Source organism: Motacilla alba, unplaced genomic scaffold, assembly GCF_015832195.1.
Source record: "Motacilla alba alba isolate MOTALB_02 unplaced genomic scaffold, Motacilla_alba_V1.0_pri HiC_scaffold_35, whole genome shotgun sequence".
In the NCBI taxonomy this organism is placed as follows: Eukaryota; Metazoa; Chordata; class Aves; order Passeriformes; family Motacillidae; genus Motacilla; species Motacilla alba.
Window position 1 is genome coordinate 398,241 of NW_024037447.1, and position 24,016 is coordinate 422,256.

Below are 24,016 nucleotides of genomic sequence, written 5' to 3' on the forward strand. Positions count from 1 at the left end.
AACCTGGCACACACCTGGCACACACCTGGCACTCACCTGCACTCACCTGGCACACACCTGGCACTCACCTGAACACACCTGCACACACCTGCACTCACCTGGCACACACCTGCACTCACCTGCACACACCTGCACACACCTGGCACACACCTGGCACACACCTGCACTCACCTGCACACACCTGCACTCACCTGCACTCACCTGGCACTCACCTGCACTCACCTGGCACACACCTGCACACACCTGGGACACACCTGCACTCACCTGGCACACACCTGCACACACCTGGCACACACCTGGCACACACCTGGCACACACCTGCACTCACCTGGCACTCACCTGCACACACCTGGCACACACCTGGCACACACCTGCACTCACCTGGCAGGAGTCGACGCCGCCCTGCGGCACACCTGCGCAGAACATGTTGCGGGTGACGGCGCTGCCGTAGGCGCGGGCGCACTGCTCCGGCCCGAAGGTCTGCACCTGCGCGCACTGCAGGTCCCGCGGCAGCTTGGCTGCACAGGTGACACGGGTGACACAGGTGACACGGGTGACACAGGTGACACGGGTGAGACAGGTGAGAGAGAAAAAACAAACAAAATCCCCATTTTTGGGCCTGCAGAACCCAAAATCCCCTGGATTTGCCCCGTTTTGGGGCCATTCCCAACCTTCCTGGAGCCATCCAGGTGAGCACAGGTGAGACAGGTCAGACAGGTGAGCACAGGTGAGAAAAACCCCCCAAAATCCCCATTTTTGGGCCAGCAGAACCCAAAATCCCCTGGATTTGCCCCATTTTGGGGCCATTCCCAACCTTCCTGGAGCCATCCAGGTGTGCCCAGGTGAGAACAGGTGAGAAAAACCCCCGCAAAATCCCCATTTTTGGTTATGTGGAACCCAAAATCCCCTGGATTTGCCCCATTTTGGGGCCATTCCCAACCTTCCTGGAGCCGCCCAGGTGAGCACAGGTGAGCACAGGTGAGACAGGTGAGAAAAACCCCCGCAAAATCCCCATTTTTGGTTATGTGGAACCCAAAATCCCCTGGATTTGCCCCATTTTGGGGCCATTCCAAACCTTCCTGGAGCCATCCAGGTGTGCCCAGGTGAGACAGGTGAGAAAAACCCCCGCAAAATCCCCATTTTTGGTTATGTGGAACCCAAAATCCCCTGGATTTGCCCCATTGCAGGACTGGTCCCAGCCCCAAGGGTGACGGTGGGACCCCAAAACACCTGTGCAGGTGAGCACAGGTGAGCACAGGTGAGACAGGTGAGAAAAAACCCCACAAAATCCCCATTTTGGGCCAGCAGAACCCAAAATCCCTGGATTTGCCCCATTTTGGCGCCATTCCCAGCCTTCCTGGAGCCATCCAGGTGAGCACAGGTGAGCACAGGTGAGCACAGGTGAGACAGGTGAGGGGGGGAAACCCCAAAATCCCCATTTTTGGGCCAGCAGAACCCAAAATCCCCTGGATTTGCCCCATTTTGGGGCTGCTCCCAACCTTCCTGGACCCGCCCAGGTGAGCACAGGTGTGCCAGGTGAGACAGGTGAGAAAAACCCCACAAAATCCCCATTTTGGGCCAGCAGAACCCAAAATCCCCTGGATTTGCCCCATTTTGGGGCTGCTCCCAACCTTCCTGGACCCGCCCAGGTGAGACAGGTGTGCCAGGTGAGACAGGTGAGAAAAACCCCACAAAATCCCCATTTTTGGGGCTGCAGAACCCAAAATCCCCTGGATTTGCCCCATTTCAGGACCATTCCCAGCTTTGGTGGAACCCAAAACCTTCCTGGACCCGTCCAGGTGAGCACAGGTGAGCACAGGTGAGCACAGGTGAGAAAAATCCCCCAAATCCCCATTTTTGGTTACGTGGAGCCCAAAATCCCCTGGATTTGCCCCATTCTGGGACCGCTCCCAACCTTCCTGGACCCGTCCAGGTGTGCCCAGGTGTGCCCAGGTGTGCCAGGTGTGCCCAGGTACCTCCAGGTGACTCGGTGGTGCCCCAGCCGCTGACGCTGCAGTTCTGCCCGGCGCGGGGGCACCTGGGGCTCACCTGTGACACCTGTGACACTTGTGCCCTCACCTGGGGCTCACCTGGGGCTCACCTGGAGCTCACCTGGGACACACCTGTGGCACACCTGAGCCCCCCTGAACCCCCCCCCCAGGTACCTCCAGGTGACTTGGTGGTGCCCCAGCCGCTGACGCTGCAGTTCTGCCCGGCGCGGGGACACCTGGGGCTCACCTGTGACACACCTGTGACACACCTGAGCCCCCCTGAACCCCCCCCAGGTACCTCCAGGTGACTTGGTGGTGCCCCAGCCGCTGACGCTGCAGTTCTGCCCGGCGCGGGGGCACCTGGGGCTCACCTGGGGCTCACCTGGGGCTCACCTGGGGCTCACCTGGAGCTCACCTGTGGCACACCTGAGCCCCCCCCGGCCCCCCAGGTACCTCCAGGTGACTTGGTGGTGCCCCAGCCGCTGACGCTGCAGTTCTGCCCGGCGCGGGGGCACCTGGGGCTCACCTGGAGCTCACCTGGGGCTCACCTGGAGCTCACCTGTGGCACACCTGAACCCCCCCCGGCCCCCCAGGTACCTCCAGGTGACTCGGTGGTGCCCCAGCCGCTGACGCTGCAGTTCTGCCCGGCGCGGGGGCACCTGGAGCTCACCTGGGGCTCACCTGGGGCTCACCTGTGACACCTGTGCCCTCACCTGTGACATACCTGAGCCCCCCTGAACCCCCCCCAGGTACCTCCAGGTGACTTGGTGGTGCCCCAGCCGCTGACGCTGCAGTTCTGCCCAGCGCGGGGGCACCTGGGGCTCACCTGGAGCTCACCTGGGGCTCACCTGGAGCTCACCTGTGGCACACCTGAGCCCCCCTGAACCCCCCCCCAGGTACCTCCAGGTGACTTGGTGGTGCCCCAGCCGCTGATGCTGCAGTTCTGCCCGGCGCGGGGGCACCTGGGGCTCACCTGTGACACCTGTGACACACCTGTGGCACACCTGTGGCACACCTGAGCCCCCCTGAACCCCCCCCAGGTACCTCCAGGTGACTTGGTGGTGCCCCAGCCGCTGACGCTGCAGTTCTGCCCGGTGCGGGGGCACCTGGGGCTCACCTGGGGCTCACCTGTGACACACCTGAGCCCCCCTGAACCCCCCCCAGGTACCTCCAGGTGACTTGGTGGTGCCCCAGCCGCTGACGCTGCAGTTCTGCCCGGCGCGGGGGCACCTGGGGCACACCTGGGGCTCACCTGGGGCTCACCTGTGACACACCTGTGCCCTCACCTGTGACATACCTGAGCCCCCCTGAACCCCCCCAGGTACCTCCAGGTGACTTGGTGGTGCCCCAGCCGCTGACGCTGCAGTTCTGCCCGGCGCGGGGACACCTGGGGCTCACCTGTGACACCTGTGATACCTGTGATACCTGTGACACACATGTGACACACCTGAGCCCCCCCCGGCCCCCCAGGTACCTCCAGGTGACTTGGTGGTGCCCCAGCCGCTGACGCTGCAGTTCTGCCCGGCGCGGGGACACCTGGGGCTCACCTGTGACACCTGTGATACCTGTGATACCTGTGACACACCTGTGGCATACCTGAGCCCCCCTGAACCCCCCCAGGTACCTCCAGGTGACTTGGTGGTGCCCCAGCCGCTGACGCTGCAGTTCTGCCCGGCGCGGGGGCACCTGGGGCTCACCTGTGACACACCTGTGACACACCTGTGGCACACCTGAGCCCCCCCCGGCCCCCCAGGTACCTCCAGGTGACTCGGTGGTGCCCCAGCCGCTGACGCTGCAGTTCTGCCCGGCCGGGGGACACCTGGGGCTCACCTGTGACACCTGTGACACTTGTGCCCTCACCTGGGGCTCACCTGTGACACACCTGTGACACACCTGTGACACACCTGAGCCCCCCTGAACCCCCCCCAGGTACCTCCAGGTGACTCGGTGGTGCCCCAGCCGCTGACACTGCAGTTCTGCCCGGCGCGCTGACACCTGGGGCTCACCTGGGGCTCACCTGGGGCTCACCTGGGGCTCACCTGTGACACACCTGTGACACACCTGAGCCCCCCCCCGGCCCCCCCAGGTACCTCCAGGTGACTTGGTGGTGCCCCAGCCGCTGATGCTGCAGTTCTGCCCGGCGCGAGGGCACCTGGGGCTCACCTGGAGCTCACCTGGGGCTCACCTGGAGCTCACCTGTGGCACACCTGAGCCCCCCCGGCCCCCCCAGGTACCTCCAGGTGACTTGGTGGTGCCCCAGCCGCTGACGCTGCAGTTCTGCCCGGCGCGGGGGCACCTGGGGCTCACCTGTGACACCTGTGACACCTGTGCCCTCACCTGTGACACACCTGTGGCACACCTGAGCCCCCCTGAACCCCCCCCAGGTACCTCCAGGTGACTTGGTGGTGCCCCAGCCGCTGACGCTGCAGTTCTGCCCGGCGCGGGGGCACCTGGAGCTCACCTGTGACACACCTGTGACACCTGTGCCCTCACCTGGGGCTCACCTGGGACACACCTGTGGCACACCTGAGCCCCCCCCGGCTCCCCAGGTACCTCCAGGTGACTTGGTGGTGCCCCAGCCGCTGACGCTGCAGTTCTGCCCGGCGCGGGGGCACCTGGTGGCCACGCGGATCCTCTTGACGCGCGGCCCGAAGCGCACAGGTGCGTCCAGCCGCAGCAGCATGAAGTCGTTGTCGTTGCGCCGCGCGTCGTAGCCGGGGTGCACCTGCAGGCGCGAGATGCGGCGCACCTGGCCCGTACCTGCCCGCAGCGTGTTGGTGCCGATCAGCACCTGCAGCTCCCTGCACAGGGGACAGGTGACACAGGTGACACAGGTGACACGGGACAGGTGACACAGGTGACACAGGTGACACAGGTGACACAGGACAGGTGACACAGGTGACATGGGACAGGTGACACAGGTGACACAGGTGACACAGGACAGGTGACACAGGTGACACAGGACAGGTGACACAGGACAGGTGACACAGGTGACACAGGTGACATGGGACAGGTGAGACAGGTGACACAGGACAGGTGACACAGGTGAGACAGGTGACACAGGTGACACAGGTGACATGGGACAGGTGAGCGCACCTGGCCCGTACCTGCCCGCAGCGTGTTGGTGCCGATCAGCACCTGCAGCTCCCTGCACAGGGGACAGGTGACACAGGTGACACAGGTGACACAGGTGACACGGGACAGGTGACACGGGACAGGTGACACAGGACAGGTGACACAGGTGACACAGGTGACACGGGACAGGTGACACGGGACAGGTGACACAGGTGACACAGGTGACACAGGTGAGATGAGACAGGTGAGATGGAAGTGCACGGGACAGGTGACACAGGACAGGTGAGATGGAGCTCCGTGGGACAGGTGAGATAGGACAGGTGAGATGGAGCTCTGTGGGACAGGTGAGATGGAGCTCCGTGGGACAGGTGAGATGGAGCTCCATGGGACAGGTGACACAGGACAGGTGAGATGGAGCTCTGTGGGACAGGTGACACAGGACAGGTGAGATGGAGCTCCGTGGGACAGGTGACACAGGACAGGTGACACAGGACAGGTGACACAGGACAGGTGAGATGGAGCTCTGTGGGACAGGTGGGGTGGGGCTGCTGAAGAGGAAATCATGGCACAGGTGAGGTGGCTGCAGCACAGGTGAGCTGGGACATGTGTCACCACTCAGCCAGGTGTGCCCAGGTGTGCCCAGGTGTGCCCAGGTGTATCCCAGGTGTACCCAGGTGTACCTCAGGTGCCCCCAGCTGTGCCCAGGTGTGCCCAGGTGTATCCCAGGTGCCCCCAGGTGTATCCCAGGTGCCCCATGTGTTCCCAGGTGCCCCCAGGTGTGCCCAGGTGTATCCCAGGTGCCCCATGTGTTCCCAGGTGTATCCCAGGTGCCCCCAGGTGTATCCCAGGTGCCCCATGTGTTCCCAGGTGTATCCCAGGTGCCCCCAGGTGTTCCCAGGTGTATCCCAGGTGCCCCCAGGTGTATCCCAGGTGTGTCTCACCTGATTGGCTGCCGGCAGTGTGCCACTGTCAGCACCCAGTGCAGCCCAGGTGTGCCCAGGTGTGCGCATAACCTGTCCCAGGTGTGCCCAGGTATGTGTGTAACCTCTCCTAGATGTGCCCAGGTGTATCCCAGCTGTACCCAGGTGTGCTCAGGTGTGCCCAGCTGTGCCCAGCTGTGCCCAGGTGTATCCCAGGTGTATCCCAGCTGTGCCCAGGTGTGCTCAGGTGCTCTCACCTGGCGGGCTGCCGGCAGTGCGCGGCCGTCAGCACCCAGCGCAGCCCCAGGTGTGTGTGTAACCTGTCCCAGGTGTGCCCAGGTGTGCCCAGGTGTGTGTGTAACCTGTCCCAGGTGTGCCCAGGTGTGCCCAGGTGTGTGTGTAACCTGTCCCAGGTGTGCCCAGGTGTGCCCAGGTGTGTGTGTAACCTGTCCCAGGTGTGCCCAGGTGTGCCCAGGTGTGCTCAGGTGTGTGTGTAACCTGTCCCACGTGTGCCCAGGTGTGCCCAGGTGTGCTCAGGTGTGCCAGGTGTGCTCAGGTGTGTGTGTAACCTGTCCCAGGTGCTCCCAGGTGTGTCAGGTGCGCTCACCTGGCGGGCTGCCGGCAGTGCGCGGCCGTCAGCACCCAGCGCAGCCCCAGGTGTGTGTGTAACCTGTGCCAGGTGTGCCCAGGTGTGCCCAGGTGTATCCCAGGTGTGCCCAGGTGTGCCCAGGTGTGTGTGTAACCTGTGCCAGGTGTGCCCAGGTGTGCCCAGGTGTGCTCAGGTGTGTGTGTAACCTGTGCCAGGTGTGCCCAGGTGTGCCCAGGTGTGCTCAGGTGTGTGTGTAACCTGTCCCAGGTGTGCCCAGGTGTGTGTGTAACCTGTGCCAGGTGTACCCAGGTGTGCCCAGCTGTACCCAGGTGCTCCCAGGTGTGCCCAGGTGTGTGTGTAACCTGTCCCAGGTGCGCCCAGGTGTACCCAGGTGTGCCCAGCTGTACCCAGGTGCTCCCAGGTGTGCCCAGGTGTGTGTGTAACCTGTCCCAGGTGCGCCCAGGTGTGCCCAGGTGTATCTCAGGTGTATCCCAGGTGTGCCCAGCTGTACCCAGGTGCTCCCAGGTGTGCCCAGGTGTATCTCAGGTGTATCCCAGGTGTGCCCAGGTGTGCCCAGGTGCTCCCAGGTGTGCCCAGCTGTGCCCAGGTGTATCTCAGGTGTATCCCAGCTGTGCCCAGGTGTGCCCAGAGCTCTCACCTGGCGGGCTGCCGGCAGTGCGCGGCCGTGAGCACCCAGTGCAGCCCCAGGTGTGTGTGTAACCTGTCCCAGCTGTGCCCAGGTGTGCCCAGGTGTGTGTGTAACCTGTCCCAGCTGTGCCCAGGTGTATCCCAGGTGTGTGTGTAACCTGTCCCAGCTGTGCCCAGGTGTGTGTGTAACCTGTCGTAGGTGCTCCCAGGTGTGTCAGGTGCGCTCACCTGGCAGGCTGCCGGCAGTGCGCCGCGGTCAGCACCCAGCGCAGCCCCAGGTGTGTGTGTAACCTGTCCCAGGTGTGCCCAGGTGTGTCCAGGTGTATCTCAGGTGTATCCCAGGTGTGCCCAGCTGTACCCAGGTGTATCTCAGGTGTGTGTGTAACCTGTCCCAGGTGTGCCCAGGTGTGTCCAGGTGTATCTCAGGTGTATCCCAGGTGTGCCCAGGTGTGCCCAGGTGTGTGTGTAACCTGTGCCAGGTGTACCCAGGTGTGCCCAGCTGTACCCAGGTGCTCCCAGGTGTGCCCAGGTGTGCCCAGGTGTGCCCAGGTGTGTGTGTAACCTGTCCCAGGTGCGCCCAGGTGTGCCCCGGAGCTCTCACCTGGCGGGCTGCCGGCAGTGCGCCGCGGTCAGCACCCAGCGCAGCCCCAGGTGTGTGTGTAACCTGTCCCAGGTGTGCCCAGGTGTGCCCAGGTGTGCCCAGGTGTGCTCAGGTGTGTGTGTAACCTGTCTCAGGTGTGCCCAGGTGTGTCCAGGTGTATCCCAGGTGTGCCCAGCTGTACCCAGGTGCTCCCAGGTGTATCCCAGGTGTGCCCAGATGTGCCCAGGTGTGCCCAGGTGTGTCAGGTGCGCTCACCTGGCGGGCTGCCGGCAGTGCGCGGCCGTCAGCACCCAGCGCAGCCCCAGGTGTGTGTGTAACCTGTGCCAGGTGTGCCCAGGTGTGCTCAGGTGTGTGTGTAACCTGTGCCAGGTGTGCCCAGGTGTGCTCAGGTGTGTGTGTAACCTGTGCCAGGTGTGCCCAGGTGTGCTCAGGTGTGTGTGTAACCTGTGCCAGGTGTGCCCAGGTGTGCTCAGGTGTGTGTGTAACCTGTCCCAGGTGTGCCCAGGTGTGTGTGTAACCTGTCCCAGGTGCTCCCAGGTGTGTCAGGTGTGCCCAGGTGTATCTCAGGTGTACCCAGGCGTGCCCAGGTGTACCCAGGCGTGCCCAGGTGTGTCAGGTGCTCCCAGGTGTGTCAGGTGCCCTCACCTGGCAGGCTGCCGGCAGTGTGCCGCAGTCAGCACCCAGTGCAGCCCCAGGTGTGTGTGTAACCTGTCCCAGGTGTGCCCAGGTGTGCCCAGGTGTATCTCAGGTGTATCCCAGGTGTGCCCAGCTGTGCCCAGGTGTGCCCAGGTGTGTCAGGTGCCCTCACCTGGCAGGCTGCCGGCAGTGCGCGGCCGTCAGCACCCAGCGCAGCCCCAGGTGTGCCCAGGTGTGTGTGTAACCTGTCCCAGGTGTGCCCAGGTGTGCCCAGGTGTGCTCAGGTGTGTGTGTAACCTGTCCCAGGTGCGCCCAGGTGTGGCCAGGTGTGCTCAGGTGTGTGTGTAACCTGTCCCAGGTGTGCCCAGGTGTGCCCAGGTGTATCTCAGGTGTATCCCAGGTGTGCCCAGGTGTATCTCAGGTGTATCCCAGGTGTGCCCAGGTGTGCCCAGGTGTGCCCAGGTGTGCCCCGGAGCTCTCACCTGGCGGGCTGCCGGCAGTGCGCCGCGGTCAGCACCCAGCGCGCCCCCACGAGGCTGCCCCCGCACAGGATCTGCCCGCGCTTGATCAGGGCCACCTGGAACGGGCGCTGGGCCACCGAGCAGGGCCGGCCGCCGATGATCCGCGACTCGTCCTCCTCGGGAACTGCGGGAAAATGGGGAAAAAACGTCAGGAAATGGGAAAAACGGGGAAACGGGGAAAAAACTGGGGGGAAAATGGGGGGAAATGGGGAAAAACAGGGGGAAATTGGGAAAAAATGGGGGGAAATGGGGGAAAAATGGGGGGGAAATGGGGAAAAGATCCGCGACTCGTCCTGCTCGGGAACTGCCGGGAAACGGGGAAAACGTCAGGAAATGGGAAAAAACGGGGAAAAAGGGGGAAAATGGGGAAAAAATGGGGGGAAATGGGAAAAACGGGGGGAAATTGGGGGAAATGTCCGGGAAGGGGCGCTGGGGCACCGAGCAGGGCCGGCCCCAATGAGCTGCGACTCGTCCTGCTCGGGAACTGCGGGAAACGGGGAAAAACGTCAGGAAATGGGAAAAATGGGAAAAAATGGGGAAAAAACCGGGGGGAAATGGGAAAAAACGGGGGAAAATGGGGGGGAAATGGGAAAAAATGGGGGAAAATGGGGAAATGATCCGCAACTCGTCCTCCTCGGGAACTGCCGGGAACGGGGAAAAACGTCAAAAATGGGAAAAATGGGGAAAAAACGGGGAAAATTGGGGGAAATGGGAAAAAATGGGGGGAAATGGGAAAAAATGGGGGGGAAATGGGGGAAAATGGGGAAATGATCCGCAACTCGTCCTCCTTGGGAACTGCCGGGAACGGGGAAAAACGTCAGGAAATGGGAAAAACGGGAAATTGGGGAAATGGGGGAAAATGGGGGGGAAATGGGGGAAATGGGGAAAAAATGGGAAAATGGACGAAATTGTGGAAAAATGGGGAAATGGGGGGAAAAAATGGGGAAAAGATCTGCGACTCATCCTGCTCGGGAACTGCCGGGAAAATGAGGCAGAAACGTCAGGAAATGGGGAAAAATGGGGGAAATGGGGGAAAATCAGTGAAAGAAAGGCCCAAAAATTGGAGGAAAGTGGGAGAAAAACAGGGGGGAAATGGTGCCCAGGTGAGCTGGGTGGGGTCAGGATCCCTCACCTGCCCAGGTGAGCTGGGTGTGTCAGGGTCCCTCACCTGCCCAGGTGAGCTGGGTGTGTCAGGGTCCCTCACTGCCCAGGTGTGTCAGGGTCCCTCACTGCCCAGGTGAGCTGGGTGTGTCAGGGTCCCTCACCTGCCCAGGTGAGCTGGGTGTGCCCGGGGTCCCTCACCTGCCCAGGTGTGTCAGGGTCCCTCACCTGCCCAGGTGTGCCCAGGGTCCCTCACCTGCCCAGGTGTGCCAGGGCCCCTCACCTGTCCAGGTGAGCTGGGTGTGTCAGGGTCCCTCACCTGCCCAGGTGTGTCAGGGTCCCTCACCTGCCCAGGTGAGCTGGGTGTGTCAGGGTCCCTCACCTGCCCAGGTGAGCTGGGTGGGGTCAGGGTCCCTCACCTGCCCAGGTGAGCTGGGTGTGTCAGGGTCCCTCACCTGCCCAGGTGAGCTGGGTGTGTCAGGGTCCCTCACCTGCCCAGGTGAGCTGGGTGTGCCAGGGTCCCTCACCTGCCCAGGTGAGCTGGGTGTGTCAGGGTCCCTCACCTGCCCAGGTGAGCTGGGTGTGTCAGGGTCCCTCACCTGCCCAGGTGAGCTGGGTGTGTCAGGGTCCCTCACCTGCCCAGGTGAGCTGGGTGTGTCAGGGTCCCTCACCTGCCCAGGTGTGTCAGGGTCCCTCACCTGCCCAGGTGAGCTGGGTGGGGTCAGGGTCCCTCACCTGCCCAGGTGAGCTGGGTGGGGTCAGGGTCCCTCACCTGCCCAGCACATTCCGGCCACACCCAGGTTGGCCAGGAATGAGGAACAGGGGCCCAGGTGGGGCTCGGGTCACCTGGGGCCACCTGGGGAAAGGGGCTCCTTGCCCACCTGGACATGTGACCACCTGGACAGTGACCACCTGGACATGTGACCACCTTGAGAGAGAGTGACCACCTTGACCTGTGACCACCCTGAGAGTGACCACCTGGGCCTTGTGACCACCTGAATTTTGGGACCACCTTGACCTGTGACCACCTGAACCTCGGAACCACCTGGGCCTTGGGGCCACCTGGACCTTGGGATCACCTGGACCATGAGCACCTTCACCACTTTGAGAGTGACCACCTGAACTTTGTGACCACCTGGACCCTGACCTCCTTCAGAGTGACCACCTGGACATTGGGGCCACCTTCAGAGTGACCACCTGGACATTGGGGCCACCTGGACCCTGTGACCACTTTGAGAGTGACCACCTGAACCTTGTGACCACCTGAACCTGAGACTACCCAGACCTGTGACCACCTTGACCATGAGTACCTTGACCACCCTGAGAGTGACCACCTGGACCTGTGGCCACCTTAAGAGTGACCACCTGAACCTTGTGACCACCTGGACCACCCTGACTGTCCCATGGCCACCTGGACCTTGGGACCACCTGGACCATGAGCACCTGGACCTGTGACCACCTTGACCATGAGCACCTTGACCACTTTGAGAGTGACCACCTGAACCTTGTGACCACCTGGACCTGAGATTACCTGGGCCTGAGACTACCTGGGCCTGTGTCAACCTTGACCATGAGCACCTTGAAAGTGACCACCTGGACCTTGGGGCCACCTGGAGCTATGACCACCTTGACCACCTTGATCTGTGACCACCTGAGCCTTGGAACCACCTGGACCATGAGCACCTTGACCACCTTGAGAGTGACCACCTGGACCTGAGACTACCTGGACCATGAGCACCTTGAGAGTGACCACCTGGACATTGGGGCCACCTTGACCACCCTGAGAGTGACCACCTGGGCCTTGGGACCACCTGGGCCTTGGGACCACCTGGGCCTTGGGGCCACCTTGACCACCCTGACTGTCCCATGGCCACCTGGACCATGAGCACCTTGACCACTTTGAGAGTGACCACCTGGACCTGAGACTACCTGGACCATGAGCACCTTGACCATGAGCACCTTGAGAGTGACCACCTGGACCCTGGGACCACCTGGACCATGAGCACCTTGACCACCTTGAGAGTGACCACCTGAACTTTGTGACCACCTGGAGCCTGTGACCTCCTTCAGAGTGACCACCTGGACCTTGGGACCACCTGGGCCTGTGGCCACCTGGACCATGAGCACCCTGAGAGTGACCACCTGGACCTGTGGCCACCTTGACCATCCTGAGAGTGACCATCTGGACCGTGTGACCACCTGGTCCATGAGCACCCTGAGAGTGGCCACCTGGACCTTGCGGCCGCCTGAGCCCCGTGCCCACCTGGAGGCCACGCCCCGTGCCCACCTGGAGGCCACGCCCCGTGTCCCCTGGCAGCCCCTCCCCCGCTGCCTGGGCTGGGACTGGCCCCGCCGGACTGGTGGGACTGGTTCGCACTGGTGGGACTGGTTTGCTCTGGTGGGGACGGAGGAGCCTCCCCGGCTCTGGAATCCCGGAACTCCTCCCACGACTGCGGGGACATCCTGGAGGAGCTCTGCTCTCACCTGGCCTCACCTGAGCTCACCTGAGCCTGCCTGGTCCCACCTGAGCTCACTTGATCCTACCTGGTCCCACCTGAGCCTGCCTGGTCCCACCTGGTCCCACCTGGTCCCACCTGAGCTCACCTGAGCTCACTTGATCCTACCTGGTCCCACCTGAGCTCACCCGGTCCCACCTGAGCCCACCTGGTCCCATCTGAGTTCACTTGATCCTACCTGAGCTCACCTTTTCCCACCTGAGCCCCCCTGAGCCCACCTGAGCCCCCCTGGTCCCACCTGAGCTCACCTGAACAGTGACCACCTAGACCTTGTGAGCACCTGGACTGCATGACCACCTTGACCACCTTGAGAGTGATCACCTTGACCATGACCACCTGAACAGTGACCACCTTGAGAGTGACCACCTTGAGAGTGACCACCTTGACCATGACCACCTGAACAGTGACCACTTTGAGAGTGACCACCTTGAGAGTGACCACCTGGACATTGGGACCACCTGAACAGTGACCACCTTGAGAGTGACCACCCTGAGAGTGACCACCTGGGCCTTGTGGCCACCTGAATTTTGGGTCCACCTTGACCTGTGACCACCTGAACCTCGGAACCACCTGGGCCTTGGGGCCACCTGAGCCCCGTGACCACCTGGACCTTGGGGCCACCTGGACCTGAGACTACCTTGAGAGTGACCACGTGGTCTTCATGACCACCCTGACCACCTTGAGAGTGACCACCTGCACCTTGGGGCCACCTTGACCCCTTGTCCACCTTGAGAGTGACCACCTGGTCTTCATGACCACCCTGACCACCCTGAGAGTGACCACCTGGACCCCTTGTCCACCCTGAGAGTGACCACCTTGACCCTGTGACCACCCTGACCACCTTGAGTGACCACCTGGACCCCTTGACCACCTTGAGTGACCACCTTGACCCCTTGTCCACCTTGAGAGTGACCACCTGGTCTTCATGACCACCCTGACCACCCTGAGAGTGACCACCTGGACCTTGGGACCACCCTGACCACCTTGAGTGACCACCTGGACCCCTTGACCACCTTGAGAGTGACCACCTGGACCCCTTGACCACCCTGTTCACCCAGCGAGTGACCACCTGGACCCCTTGTCCACCCTGAGAGTGACCACCTGGAACCTCTGACCACCCTGAGAGTGACCACCTGGACCTTGGGGCCACCTTGACCACCTTGAGTGACCACCTGGACCCCCTGACCACCCTGACCACCTTGAGTGACCACCTTGACCCCTTGACCACCTTGAGAGTGACCACCTGGAACCTCTGACCACCCTGAGAGTGACCACCTGGACCTTGGGGCCACCTTGACCACCTTGAGTGACCACCTTGACCCTGTGACCACCTTGAGTAACCACCTTGACCCTGTGACCACCCTGACCACCTTGAGTGACCACCTTGACCCCGTGTCCACCCTGAGAGTGACCACCTGGACCCTGTGACCACCCTGAGAGTGACCACCTGGACCCCGTGTCCACCTTGAGTGACCACCTGGACCCCGTGTCCACCCTGAGAGTGACCACCTGGACCCTGTGACCACCCTGACCACCTTGAGTGACCACCTGGACCCTCTGACCACCCTGAGAGTGACCACCTGGACCCTGTGACCACCCTGACCACCTTGAGTGACCACCTGGACCCTCTGACCACCCTGAGTGACCACCTGGACCCCGTGTCCACCCTGAGAGTGACCACCTTGAGTGACCACCTGGACCCTCTGACCACCATGAGTGACCACCTGGACCCCTTGACCACCTTGAGTGACCACCTGGAACCTCTGACCACCCTGAGTGACCACCTGGACCCCGTGTCCACCCTGAGTGACCACCTGGACCCCGTGTCCACCCTGAGTGACCACCTGGACCCCGTGTCCACCCTGAGTGACCACCTGGACCCCGTGTCCACCCTGAGTGACCACCTGGACCCCGTGTCCACCCAGCGAGTGACCGGGAGGTTCGGGGAGGGCCGCGAGGGTCGGGGGGTGCCGATGGGGAGGGGGGGATGTGGGGAGAGCGACGCCGGGATGGGGTCGGGAACTGCCGGGAATTCCAACGGGATCCCGAGGGGAATTCCCGAAAACCCCAAACCCCCAAAATCCCAAAAATCCCAAACCCCAAACCCCCAAAAATCCCAAACCCCAAAATCCCAAAAACCCCAAACCCCAAAAATCCCAAAAACCCCAAACCCCAAAACCACCAAACCCTGAAACCTCAAAAATCCCAAACCCCCAAAATCCCAAATCCCAAACCCCAAAACCCCAAAAACCCCAAATCCCAAAATCCCAAAAACCCCAAACCCCAAAAATCCCAAACCCCAAACCCCAAAACCACCAAACCCTGAAACCCCAAAAATCCCAAATCCCCAAAATCCCCAAATGCCAAAATCCTAAAACCCCAAACCCCCAAAATCCCCAAATCCCTGAAATCCCAAACCCCCAAATCCCAAAATCCTGAACTCCAAAACACCAAAATCCCCAAATCCCAAAAGCCCCAAACCCAAAAACTCCAAACCCCAGAAACCCCTAGAGCCTAAACCCCAAAATCCCAAAACACAAAAGCCCCAAATCCCCAAAATTCCCAAATCCCAAAACCCCAAAATCCAAAATCCCTGAAAGCCCCAAACCCCCAAATCCTAAACCTAAAACCTCAAAATCCCAAAACTCAAAACCCCCAAAACCACAAAAGCCCAAATCCCAACACCCCAAAATCCCCAAATCCTAAACCCAAAATCCCAAACCAAAAAACTCCAAACCCCCAAACCCCCAAAAACCCAAAAACCCCAAAATCCCCAAATCCTAAAACCCAAAACCCCAAAACCCCCAAACCCCAAAACCAAAACCCCAAAAATCCCCAAAAACCCCAAAATCCCCAAAACCCCAAACCCCAAAATTCCCAAATCCCAAAAACTCCCCAAAAACCCCAAAAACTCCAAAATCCCCAAACCCCCCAAATCCTAAACCCAAAACCCCCAAAAACTCCAAAATCCCAAAACTGGAATTCCCAAAATCCCCAAAATTCCTGAAATAATTCCCCAAATTCCCGAAAATTCCCAGCATTTTCCCGAAATTCTCAAAATCGTCCCCCGAACTCCAGAAACGATTCCCAGAACATTCCCGAAACTCCCAGAACATTCCCGAAATTCCCAAAACTCCTGAAATTATTCCCAAAATTCCCAAATTTCCCGAAATTCCCAAATTTATTCCCAAAAGAACTCCTGAAATTCCGGAAAGGATCCCCAAAATCCCCGAAATTCCCCAAATAATTTCTGAAGTCATTCCCGAAATTCCCGAATTTCCCCAAATTCCCAAAAGGATTCCCAAAATTCCCAAAACCGTTCCCGAAATTCCTGAAATTCCCCAAATTATTCCTGAAGTCCCCGAAATTCCCGAAATTCTCGGAATTCCCAGAATTCCCAAAATTCCTGAATCAAAATTCCCGAAATTCCCTGAATCCATTCCCAAAAGAATTCCTGGAATTCCCGGAAGAATTCCCCAAAATTCCCCAAATATTTCCCTGAAATTCCCGAAACAATTCCCCAAATTCCCAAAACTGTTCCCGGAATTCCTGAAATTCCCAAAATTCCCAAATCCATCCCCGAATTCATTCCCAAATCCCTTCCTGAATCCATTCCCGAAATTGCAAAAATTCCCGACATTCAAAAAAGATCCCAAATTCCCAAAATTCCCGAATCCATTCCCAGAATTCCTGAATCCATTCCCAAATCCGTCCCTGTATCCATTCCCGAAATTCCCAAATCCGTTCCCGAAATTCGCAAAAATTCCCCAAATTCTCGAATCCATCCCAGAATCCATTCCTGGCATTCCCAAAATTCCCAAAACCATTCCCGGCATTTCCGGCATTCCCGAAATTCCCGAATCCATTCCTGAATCCATTCCTGGCACTCCCGACATCCCCAAAGGCGTTCCCGGCATTCCCGAACCCATTCCCAAAATTCCCAAAACCATTCCCGGTGTTCCCGGCATTCCCAAAGGCATTCCCAAACCCATTCCCGGAGGCATTCCCGAAATTCCCGGTGTTCCTGGCATTCCCGAACCCGTTCCCGGCATTCCCGAACCCATTCCCAAAACCATTCCCAAGGGCATTCCCGAAATTCCCAAGGGCATTCCCGAACCCATTCCCGGCATTCCCGAACCATTCCCAAAACCATTCCCAAAGGCATTCCCTCATTGCTGGCGGCGTTCCCGGCATTCCCGAAACCATTCCCAAGGGCATTCCCTCATTCCCAAACCCGTTCCCGGCATTCCCAAAGGCGTTCCCGGTGTTCCCGGCATTCCTGAACCCATTCCTGGCATTCCCAAAACCATTCCCAAAACCATTCCCAAGGGCATTCGCTCATTCCCGGCGTTCCCGGCATTCCCGAACCCATTCCCGGCATTCCCGAACCCGTTCCCGACACCATTCCCAAAGGCGTTCCCGAAATTCCCGGTGTTCCCGGCATTCCCGAACCCATTCCCAAAGGCATTCCTGGCATTCCCAATCCCATTCCCAGCATTCCTGAACCATTCCTGAAATTCCCAAAACCATTCCCAAACCCGTTCCCGGCATTCCCAAATGCATTCCTGTTGTTCCCGACATTCCCAAACCCATTCCCAAAGGCGTTCCCGAACCCGTTCCTGGCATTCCCAAAACCATTCCCAAAGGTGTTCCCGGTGTTTCCGGCATTCCCGAACCCGTTCTCGGCATTCCCAAAGGCGTTCCCGAAATTCCCGGTGTTCCCGACATTCCCGAATCCATTCCCAAAGGCATTCCCAAACCCGTTCCCGGCATTCCCAAACCCGTTCCCGGCATTCCCAAAAGCATTCCTGTTGTTCCCGACATTCCCGAACCCATTCCCAAACCCATTCCTGAACCTGTTCCCGGCATTCCCAAACCCATTCCCAAAGGTGTTCCCGGTGTTTCCGGCATTCCCGAACCCGTTCCTGGCATTCCCAAAGGCGTTCCCAAAATTCCCGGTGTTCCTGACATTCCCGAACCCATTCCCAAAGGCATTCCCGAACCCGTTCCCGTCATTCCCAATCCCATTCCCAAGGGCGTTCCCGTCATTCCCGAGCCCATTCCCGAGCCCATTCCCAAGGGCATTCCCGGTGTTCCCGTCATTCCCAATCCTGTTCCCGTTATTCCCGAGCCCGTTCCCGTCATTCCCGTCATTCCCGATCCCATTCCCGTCATTCCCAATCCCATTCCCGTCATTCCCAATCCCATTCCCGTCATTCCCAATCCCATTCCCGTCATTCCCAATCCCATTCCCGTCATTCCCGAGTCCGTTCCCGCCATTCCCAATCCCATTCCCGTCATTCCCAATCCCGTTATTCCCGCCATTCCCAATCCCGTTCCCGCCATTCCCGATCCCGTTATTCCCGCCATTCCCGATCCCGTTCCCGTCATTCCCGATCCCGTCATTCCCGCCATTCCCGCCATTCCCGCACTCACGCTCCTGGCTGCTCCCGGGCTGTCCCCGGGCCGGCGCGAGGATGAGGAGGAGGAGGAGGATGAGGAGCGGGGGGAGGCCGAAGGCTCCGGGCGCCATTCCTGGGAAAACGCCGGACGCGACGGGGTTAAAAACGGGGCGTGGCAGCCAGGGGAGCCCAGGTGAGACTTGGGGGATCCAGGTGAGCCCAGGTGGGATCCAGGGGGGATCCAGGGGAGCCCAGGTGAGATCCAGGTGAGATCCAGGGGAGCCCAGGTGAGACTGGGGGAGCCCAGGGGAGCCCAGGTGGGATTGGGGGGGGATCCAGGTGAGCCCAGGTGAGCCCAGGGGAGCCCAGGTGAGACTGGGGGGATCCAGGTGAGCCCAGGGGGGATCCAGGGGGGATCCAGGTGAGCCCAGGTGGGATTGGGGGGATCCAGGTGAGCCCAGGTGAGACTGGGGGGGATCCAGGTGAGCCCAGGTGAGCCCAGGGGAGCCCAGGTGGGATTTGGGGGATCCCGGTGAGCCCAGGTGGGATCCAGGGGAGCCCAGGTGAGCCCAGGGGAGCCCAGGGGAGCCCAGGTGGGATTGGGGGGGGATCCAGGTGAGCCCAGGTGAGCCCAGGGGAGCCCAGGGGAGCCCAGGTGGGATTGGGGGGATCCAGGGGAGCCCAGGTGGGACTGGGGGGATCCAGGGGAGCCCAGGTGGGATCCAGGGGGGATCCAGGTGAGCCCAGGTGAGCCCAGGGGAGCCCAGGGGAGCCCAGGTGGGATTGGGGGGGGATCCAGGTGAGCCCAGGTGAGATTGGGGGACCCAGGGGAGCCCAGGGGAGCCCAGGTGGGATTGGGGGGATCCAGGGGAGCCCAGGTGGGACTGGGGGGATCCAGGGGAGCCCAGGTGGGATCCAGGGGGGATCCAGGTGAGCCCAGGTGAGATCCAGGTGAGCCCAGGGGGGATCCAGGTGAGCCCAGGTGGGATTTGGGGGATCCCGGTGAGCCCAGGTGAGACTGGGGGGATCCAGGTGAGCCCGGGTGGGATCCAGGTGAGCCCAGGTGAGCCCAGGTGAGCCCAGGTGGGATCCAGGTGAGATTGGGAGGATCCAGGTGAGCCCAGGTGAGCCCAGGTGGGATCCAGGTGAGATTGGGGGATCCAGGTGAGATTGGGGGGATCCAGGTGAGCCCAGGTGGGATCCAGGTGAACCCAGGTGAGATTGGGGGGATCCAGGTGGGATTGGGGGGATCCAGATGGGATCCAGGTGAGCCCAGGTGAGATTGGGGGGATCCAGGAGGGATTTGGGGAAATTTCTGGGGGAATTTTTGGGGATTTTGGGGAAATTTTTGGGTTTTGGATCCAGGTAGATCCAGGTGGATCCAGGTGGACCCAGGTGAGATGAGATCCAGTGGATTCAGGTGGGATCCAGGTGGATCCAGGTGGATCCAGGTGGGATTTTGGGGATGTTTGGGGGAATTTTGGGGGGTCATGGATCCAGGTGAGAGACAGGCGGATCCAGATGAGTCCAGGTGGGATCCAGGTGGATCCAGGGGCTCACTCACCTGGCTCGGGGCTCACCTGGCTCAGAGCTCACCTGGCTGAGATCTCACCTGGATCAGAGCTCACCTGGATCAGGCTCACCTGGCTCAGAGCTCACCTGGCTCAGGCTCACCTGGATCAGAGCTCACCTGGCTCGGGGCTCACCTGTCTCAGGCTCACCTGGATCAGGGCTCACCTGGATCAGGGCTCACCTGGATCAGGATCACCTGGATCAGAGCTCACCTGGCTGGGGCTCACCTGGCTCACAGCTCACCTGGATCAGAGCTCACCTGGATCAGATCTCACCTGGCTCAGAGCTCACCTGGATCAGGATCACCTGGCTCAGGGCTCACCTGTCTCGGAGTCACCTGGATCAGATCTCACCTGGCTCAGAGCTCACCTGGCTGGGGCTCACCTGGCTCACGGCTCACCTGGATCAGGCTCACCTGGCTGGGGCTCACCTGGCTCACGGCTCACCTGGATTGGGGCTCACCTGGCTCAGATCTCACCTGTATCAGATCCCACCTGTCTCGGTCTCACCTGTCTCGGTCTCACCTGTCTCGGTCTCACCTGTATCAGGTCTCACCTGTGTCACTCACCTGTGTCACTCACCTGTCTCGGTCTCACCTGTGTCACTCACCTGTATCAGATCTCACCTGTATCAGATCTCACCTGTCTCAGTCTCACCTGTGTCACTCACTCACCTGTGTCACTCACTCACCTGTGTCTCTCACCTGTGTCGGGCGGCGGCGGCAGAGCCGGGCAGGGCCGGGCCGGGCGCTCTTATGGGGCTGAGGGGGGGCGGGGTGGGGGAGGGGCGGGGTGGGTGGGTGGGTGGGGGAGGGGCGGGGGCGGGGTGGGGGAGGGGCGGTGACGCAGCGGCGCCGGGGGGGGAGGGGCCGCGCTTTGATGTCCCCGAGGAAGAGCCCGGGGGGGGGAGGGGAGGGGGAGGGGAAGCGGCCCCGCCCCCACGGCCGAGCCCGGGCCCTGTCCTGATCCAGAACCTGATCCTAAACCTGATCCTAAACCTGAACCTGATCCTAAACCTGATCCTAAACCTGATCCCAGTCCTAACCCTGATCCTAAACCTGAACCTGATCCTAAACCTGATCCAGAACCCTAACCCTGGACCTGATCCTGAACCTGATCCTAACCCTGATCCCGATCCTAACCCTGATCCTAAACCTGATCCTGATCCTAAACCTGAACCTGATCCTGATCCTAAACCTGATCCCGGTCCTAACCCTGGACCTGATACAGGCCCTGACCCTGAACCTGATCCTGATCCAGAACCTGATCCTAAACCTGATCCTAACCCTGATCCCAGTCCTAACCCTGATCCTAAACCTGATCCTGATCCTGAACCTGATCCAGAACCTGACCCTGATCCTGATCCTGATCCCAATCCCGATCCCGATCCTGATCCCGGTCCTAACCCTGGACCTGGACCTGATCCTGATCCTGAGCCTGACCCTGGACCTGGACCTGATCCCGGTCCTAATCCTGATCCTAAACCTGATCCTGATCCGAAACCTGATCCCGGTCCTAAACCTGGACCTGGACCTGATCCTGATCCTGATCCTAAACCTGATCCCGATCCTAACCCTGGACCTGGCACTGATCCTGATCCGAAACCTGATCCTGATCCTGATCCCAATCCTGATCCCGATCCTGATCCTGATCCTGATCCCGATCCCGATCCTGATCTCGATCCCGATCCCGATCCTGATCCTGTTCCTGATCCTGTTCCTGATCCTGATCCTGATCCCGATCCCGATCCTGATCCTGATCCCGATCCTGATCCTGATCCTGACCCTGATCCCGGTCCTAACCCTGGACCTGATACAGGCCCTGACCCTGATCCTGATCCTGATCCAGAACCTGATCCTAAACCTGATCCTAAACCTGATCCTAACCCTGATCCTAACCCTGATCCTAAACCTGATCCTGATCCTGAACCTGATCCAGAACCTGACCCTGACCCTGATCCCGATCCCGATCCTGATCCTGATCCTGATCCCGATCCTGATCCCGATCCCGATCCTGACCCTGACCCTGATCCTGACCCTGACCCTGATCCTGATCCTGATCCCGATCCCGATCCCGATCCTGATCCTGATCCCGATCCTGATCCCAATCCCGATCCAGAACCTGATCCTGATCCTGATCCTGATCCTGATCCTGATCCCGATCCCGATCCTGATCCTGATCCCGATCCTGATCCTGATCCTGACCCTGATCCCAATCCTGATCCCAATCCCGATCCAGAACCTGATCCTGATCCTGATCCTGATCCTGATCCCGATCCCGATCCTGATCCTGATCCCGATCCTGATCCCGATCCTGATCCTGATCCCAATCCTGATCCCAATCCCGATCCAGAACCTGATCCTGATCCCGATCCTGATCCTGATCCCGATCCCGATCCTGACCCTGATCCTGATCCCGATCCTGATCCTGATCCCGATCCGGATCCTGATCCTGATCCTGACCCTGATCCTGATCCCGATCCTGATCCCGATCCCGATCCTGATCCTGATCCTGATCCCGATCCTGATCCTGATCCCGATCCGGATCCTGATCCTGATCCTGACCCTGATCCTGATCCCGATCCTGATCCCGATCCCGATCCTGATCCTGATCCTGATCCCGATCCTGATCCTGATCCTGACCCTGATCCCAATCCTGATCCCAATCCCGATCCAGAACCTGATCCTGATCCTGATCCCGATCCCGATCCCGATCCTGATCCTGATCCCGATCCTGATTCTGGGGGACACCTGAGGGACACCTGAGGGACACCTGAGGGGACAATCAGGGGACACCTGAGGGGACACCTGAGGGGACAATGAGGGGACACCTGGGGGACAATCAGGGGACAATCAGGGGACACCTGAGGGGACACCTGAGGGGACAATGAGGGGACACCTGGGGGACAATCAGGGGACAATCAGGGGACACCTGGGGGGACACCTGAGGGACACCTGGGGGACACCTGCGGGGACACCTGAGGGGACAATCAGGGGACAATCAGGGGACACCTGAGGGGACACCTGAGGGACACCTGAGGGGACAATGAGGGGACACCTGAGGGGACAATCAGGGGACAATGAGGGGACCCGCCCCCCCGGCAGGTGACAGTTCCGGTGACAGCGACAGCGCCGCCGCCCGGGGGGGGCGGGGCCCGACCGGTCCCGCCGGTGTCACCTGTGCTGTCACCTGTGCCACCTGTGTGTCACCTGTGTGTCACCTCCGGGCCGGGAGGGGACCGCCGCCCCCGCCCCCGCCCGCGCTGACACCGCAGGGGACACGGCGACAGCGGGGGTGGCACCGGGGTGGCACAGGTGGCACAGGTGACACGGGGGACACTGGGGACACTGGGGACACGGCGACAGCGGGGGTGGCACCGGGGTGGCACAGGTGGCACAGGTGACACGGGGGACACTGGGGACAGCGGGGGTGGCACCGGGGTGGCACAGGTGACACGGGGGACACGGCGACAGCGGGGGTGGCACAGGTGACATCGGGGACACTGGGGACACTGGGGACACGGCAACAGCAGGGGTGGCACAGGTGGCACAGGGGACACTGGGGGACACTGGGGACAGCGGGGGTGGCACAGGGGTGGCGCAGGTGACACGGGGGACACTGGGGACACGGCAACAGCGGGGGTGGCACAGGTGACACGGGGGACACTGGGGACACAGCGACAGCGGGGGTGGCACAGGTGACACGGGGGACACTGGGGGACACTGGGGACACAGCGACAGCGGGGGTGGCACAGGTGACACGGGGGACACTGGGGACACTGTGATGGCGGGGGTGGCACAGGTGACACGGGGGACACTGGGGGGTGGCACCGGTGGCACTGGGGGGTGGCAGTGGTAGCACAGGGGACACAGGTGACACGGAGGGTGGCAGCAGTGACACTGGGATGGCAGAGGTGACACCAGGGCTGGTGGCACCAGGGGTGACACTTGGGTGACACTGGGCTGACATTGGGGACAATGGGGTGGCACTGGTGCCACTGGGGGTGCTGACACTGGAGGTGACACTGGGGTGGTGGCACTGGGGGTGACACTGGGGGTGATACTGGGGGTGGTGACAATGGGGTGGCACTGGGGACACTGGGGTGGTGGCAGTGGTGACAATGGGGGTGACACTGGTGACACTGGGGTGGTGACAATGGGGTGACACTGGTGACAGTGGGGTGGCACTGGTGACAGTGGGGGTGGTGGCAGTGGTGGCACTGGGGTGGCGGCATTGGGGTGACACTGGGGGTGGTGGCCCAGGTGACATTGGGGGTGACACTGGTGACACTGGAGGTGGCACTGGGGTGATGACACTGGGGTGGCACTGGGGTGGTGGCACCGGTGACACTGGGGGTGACACTGGGGTGGTGACAATGGGGTGGCACTGGGGGTGACACTGGGGGTGGTGGCACCGGTGACACTGGGGGTGACACTGGTGACACT

At 60.9% G+C, this 24,016-nt stretch overlaps 1 protein-coding gene across 2 annotated transcripts in view; it reads right to left on the reverse strand.

The window, feature by feature from the left end:
• Positions 1 to 20,310, reverse strand: part of LOC119696745 (kallikrein-14-like) — a 22,336-nt gene extending 2,026 nt beyond the window's left edge. Inside the window, exons 1-5 of one of the 2 annotated variants that reach the window (XM_038126572.1) lie at positions 20,276 to 20,310; positions 18,035 to 18,133; positions 8,943 to 9,105; positions 4,545 to 4,792; positions 382 to 518 (exon numbers count right to left, since the gene is read on the reverse strand). In XM_038126572.1, the coding sequence (XP_037982500.1) occupies positions 382 to 518; positions 4,545 to 4,792; positions 8,943 to 9,105; positions 18,035 to 18,131 (645 nt within the window). In that variant the 5' untranslated portion in view covers positions 18,132 to 18,133; positions 20,276 to 20,310. Of the gene's footprint in view, positions 1 to 381; positions 519 to 4,544; positions 4,793 to 8,942; positions 9,106 to 18,034; positions 18,134 to 20,127; positions 20,140 to 20,275 lie in introns of those variants that run through there. The other variant, XM_038126573.1, reaches the window with a different exon arrangement.
• Between the last annotated feature and the right edge of the window lie 3,706 nt (positions 20,311 to 24,016).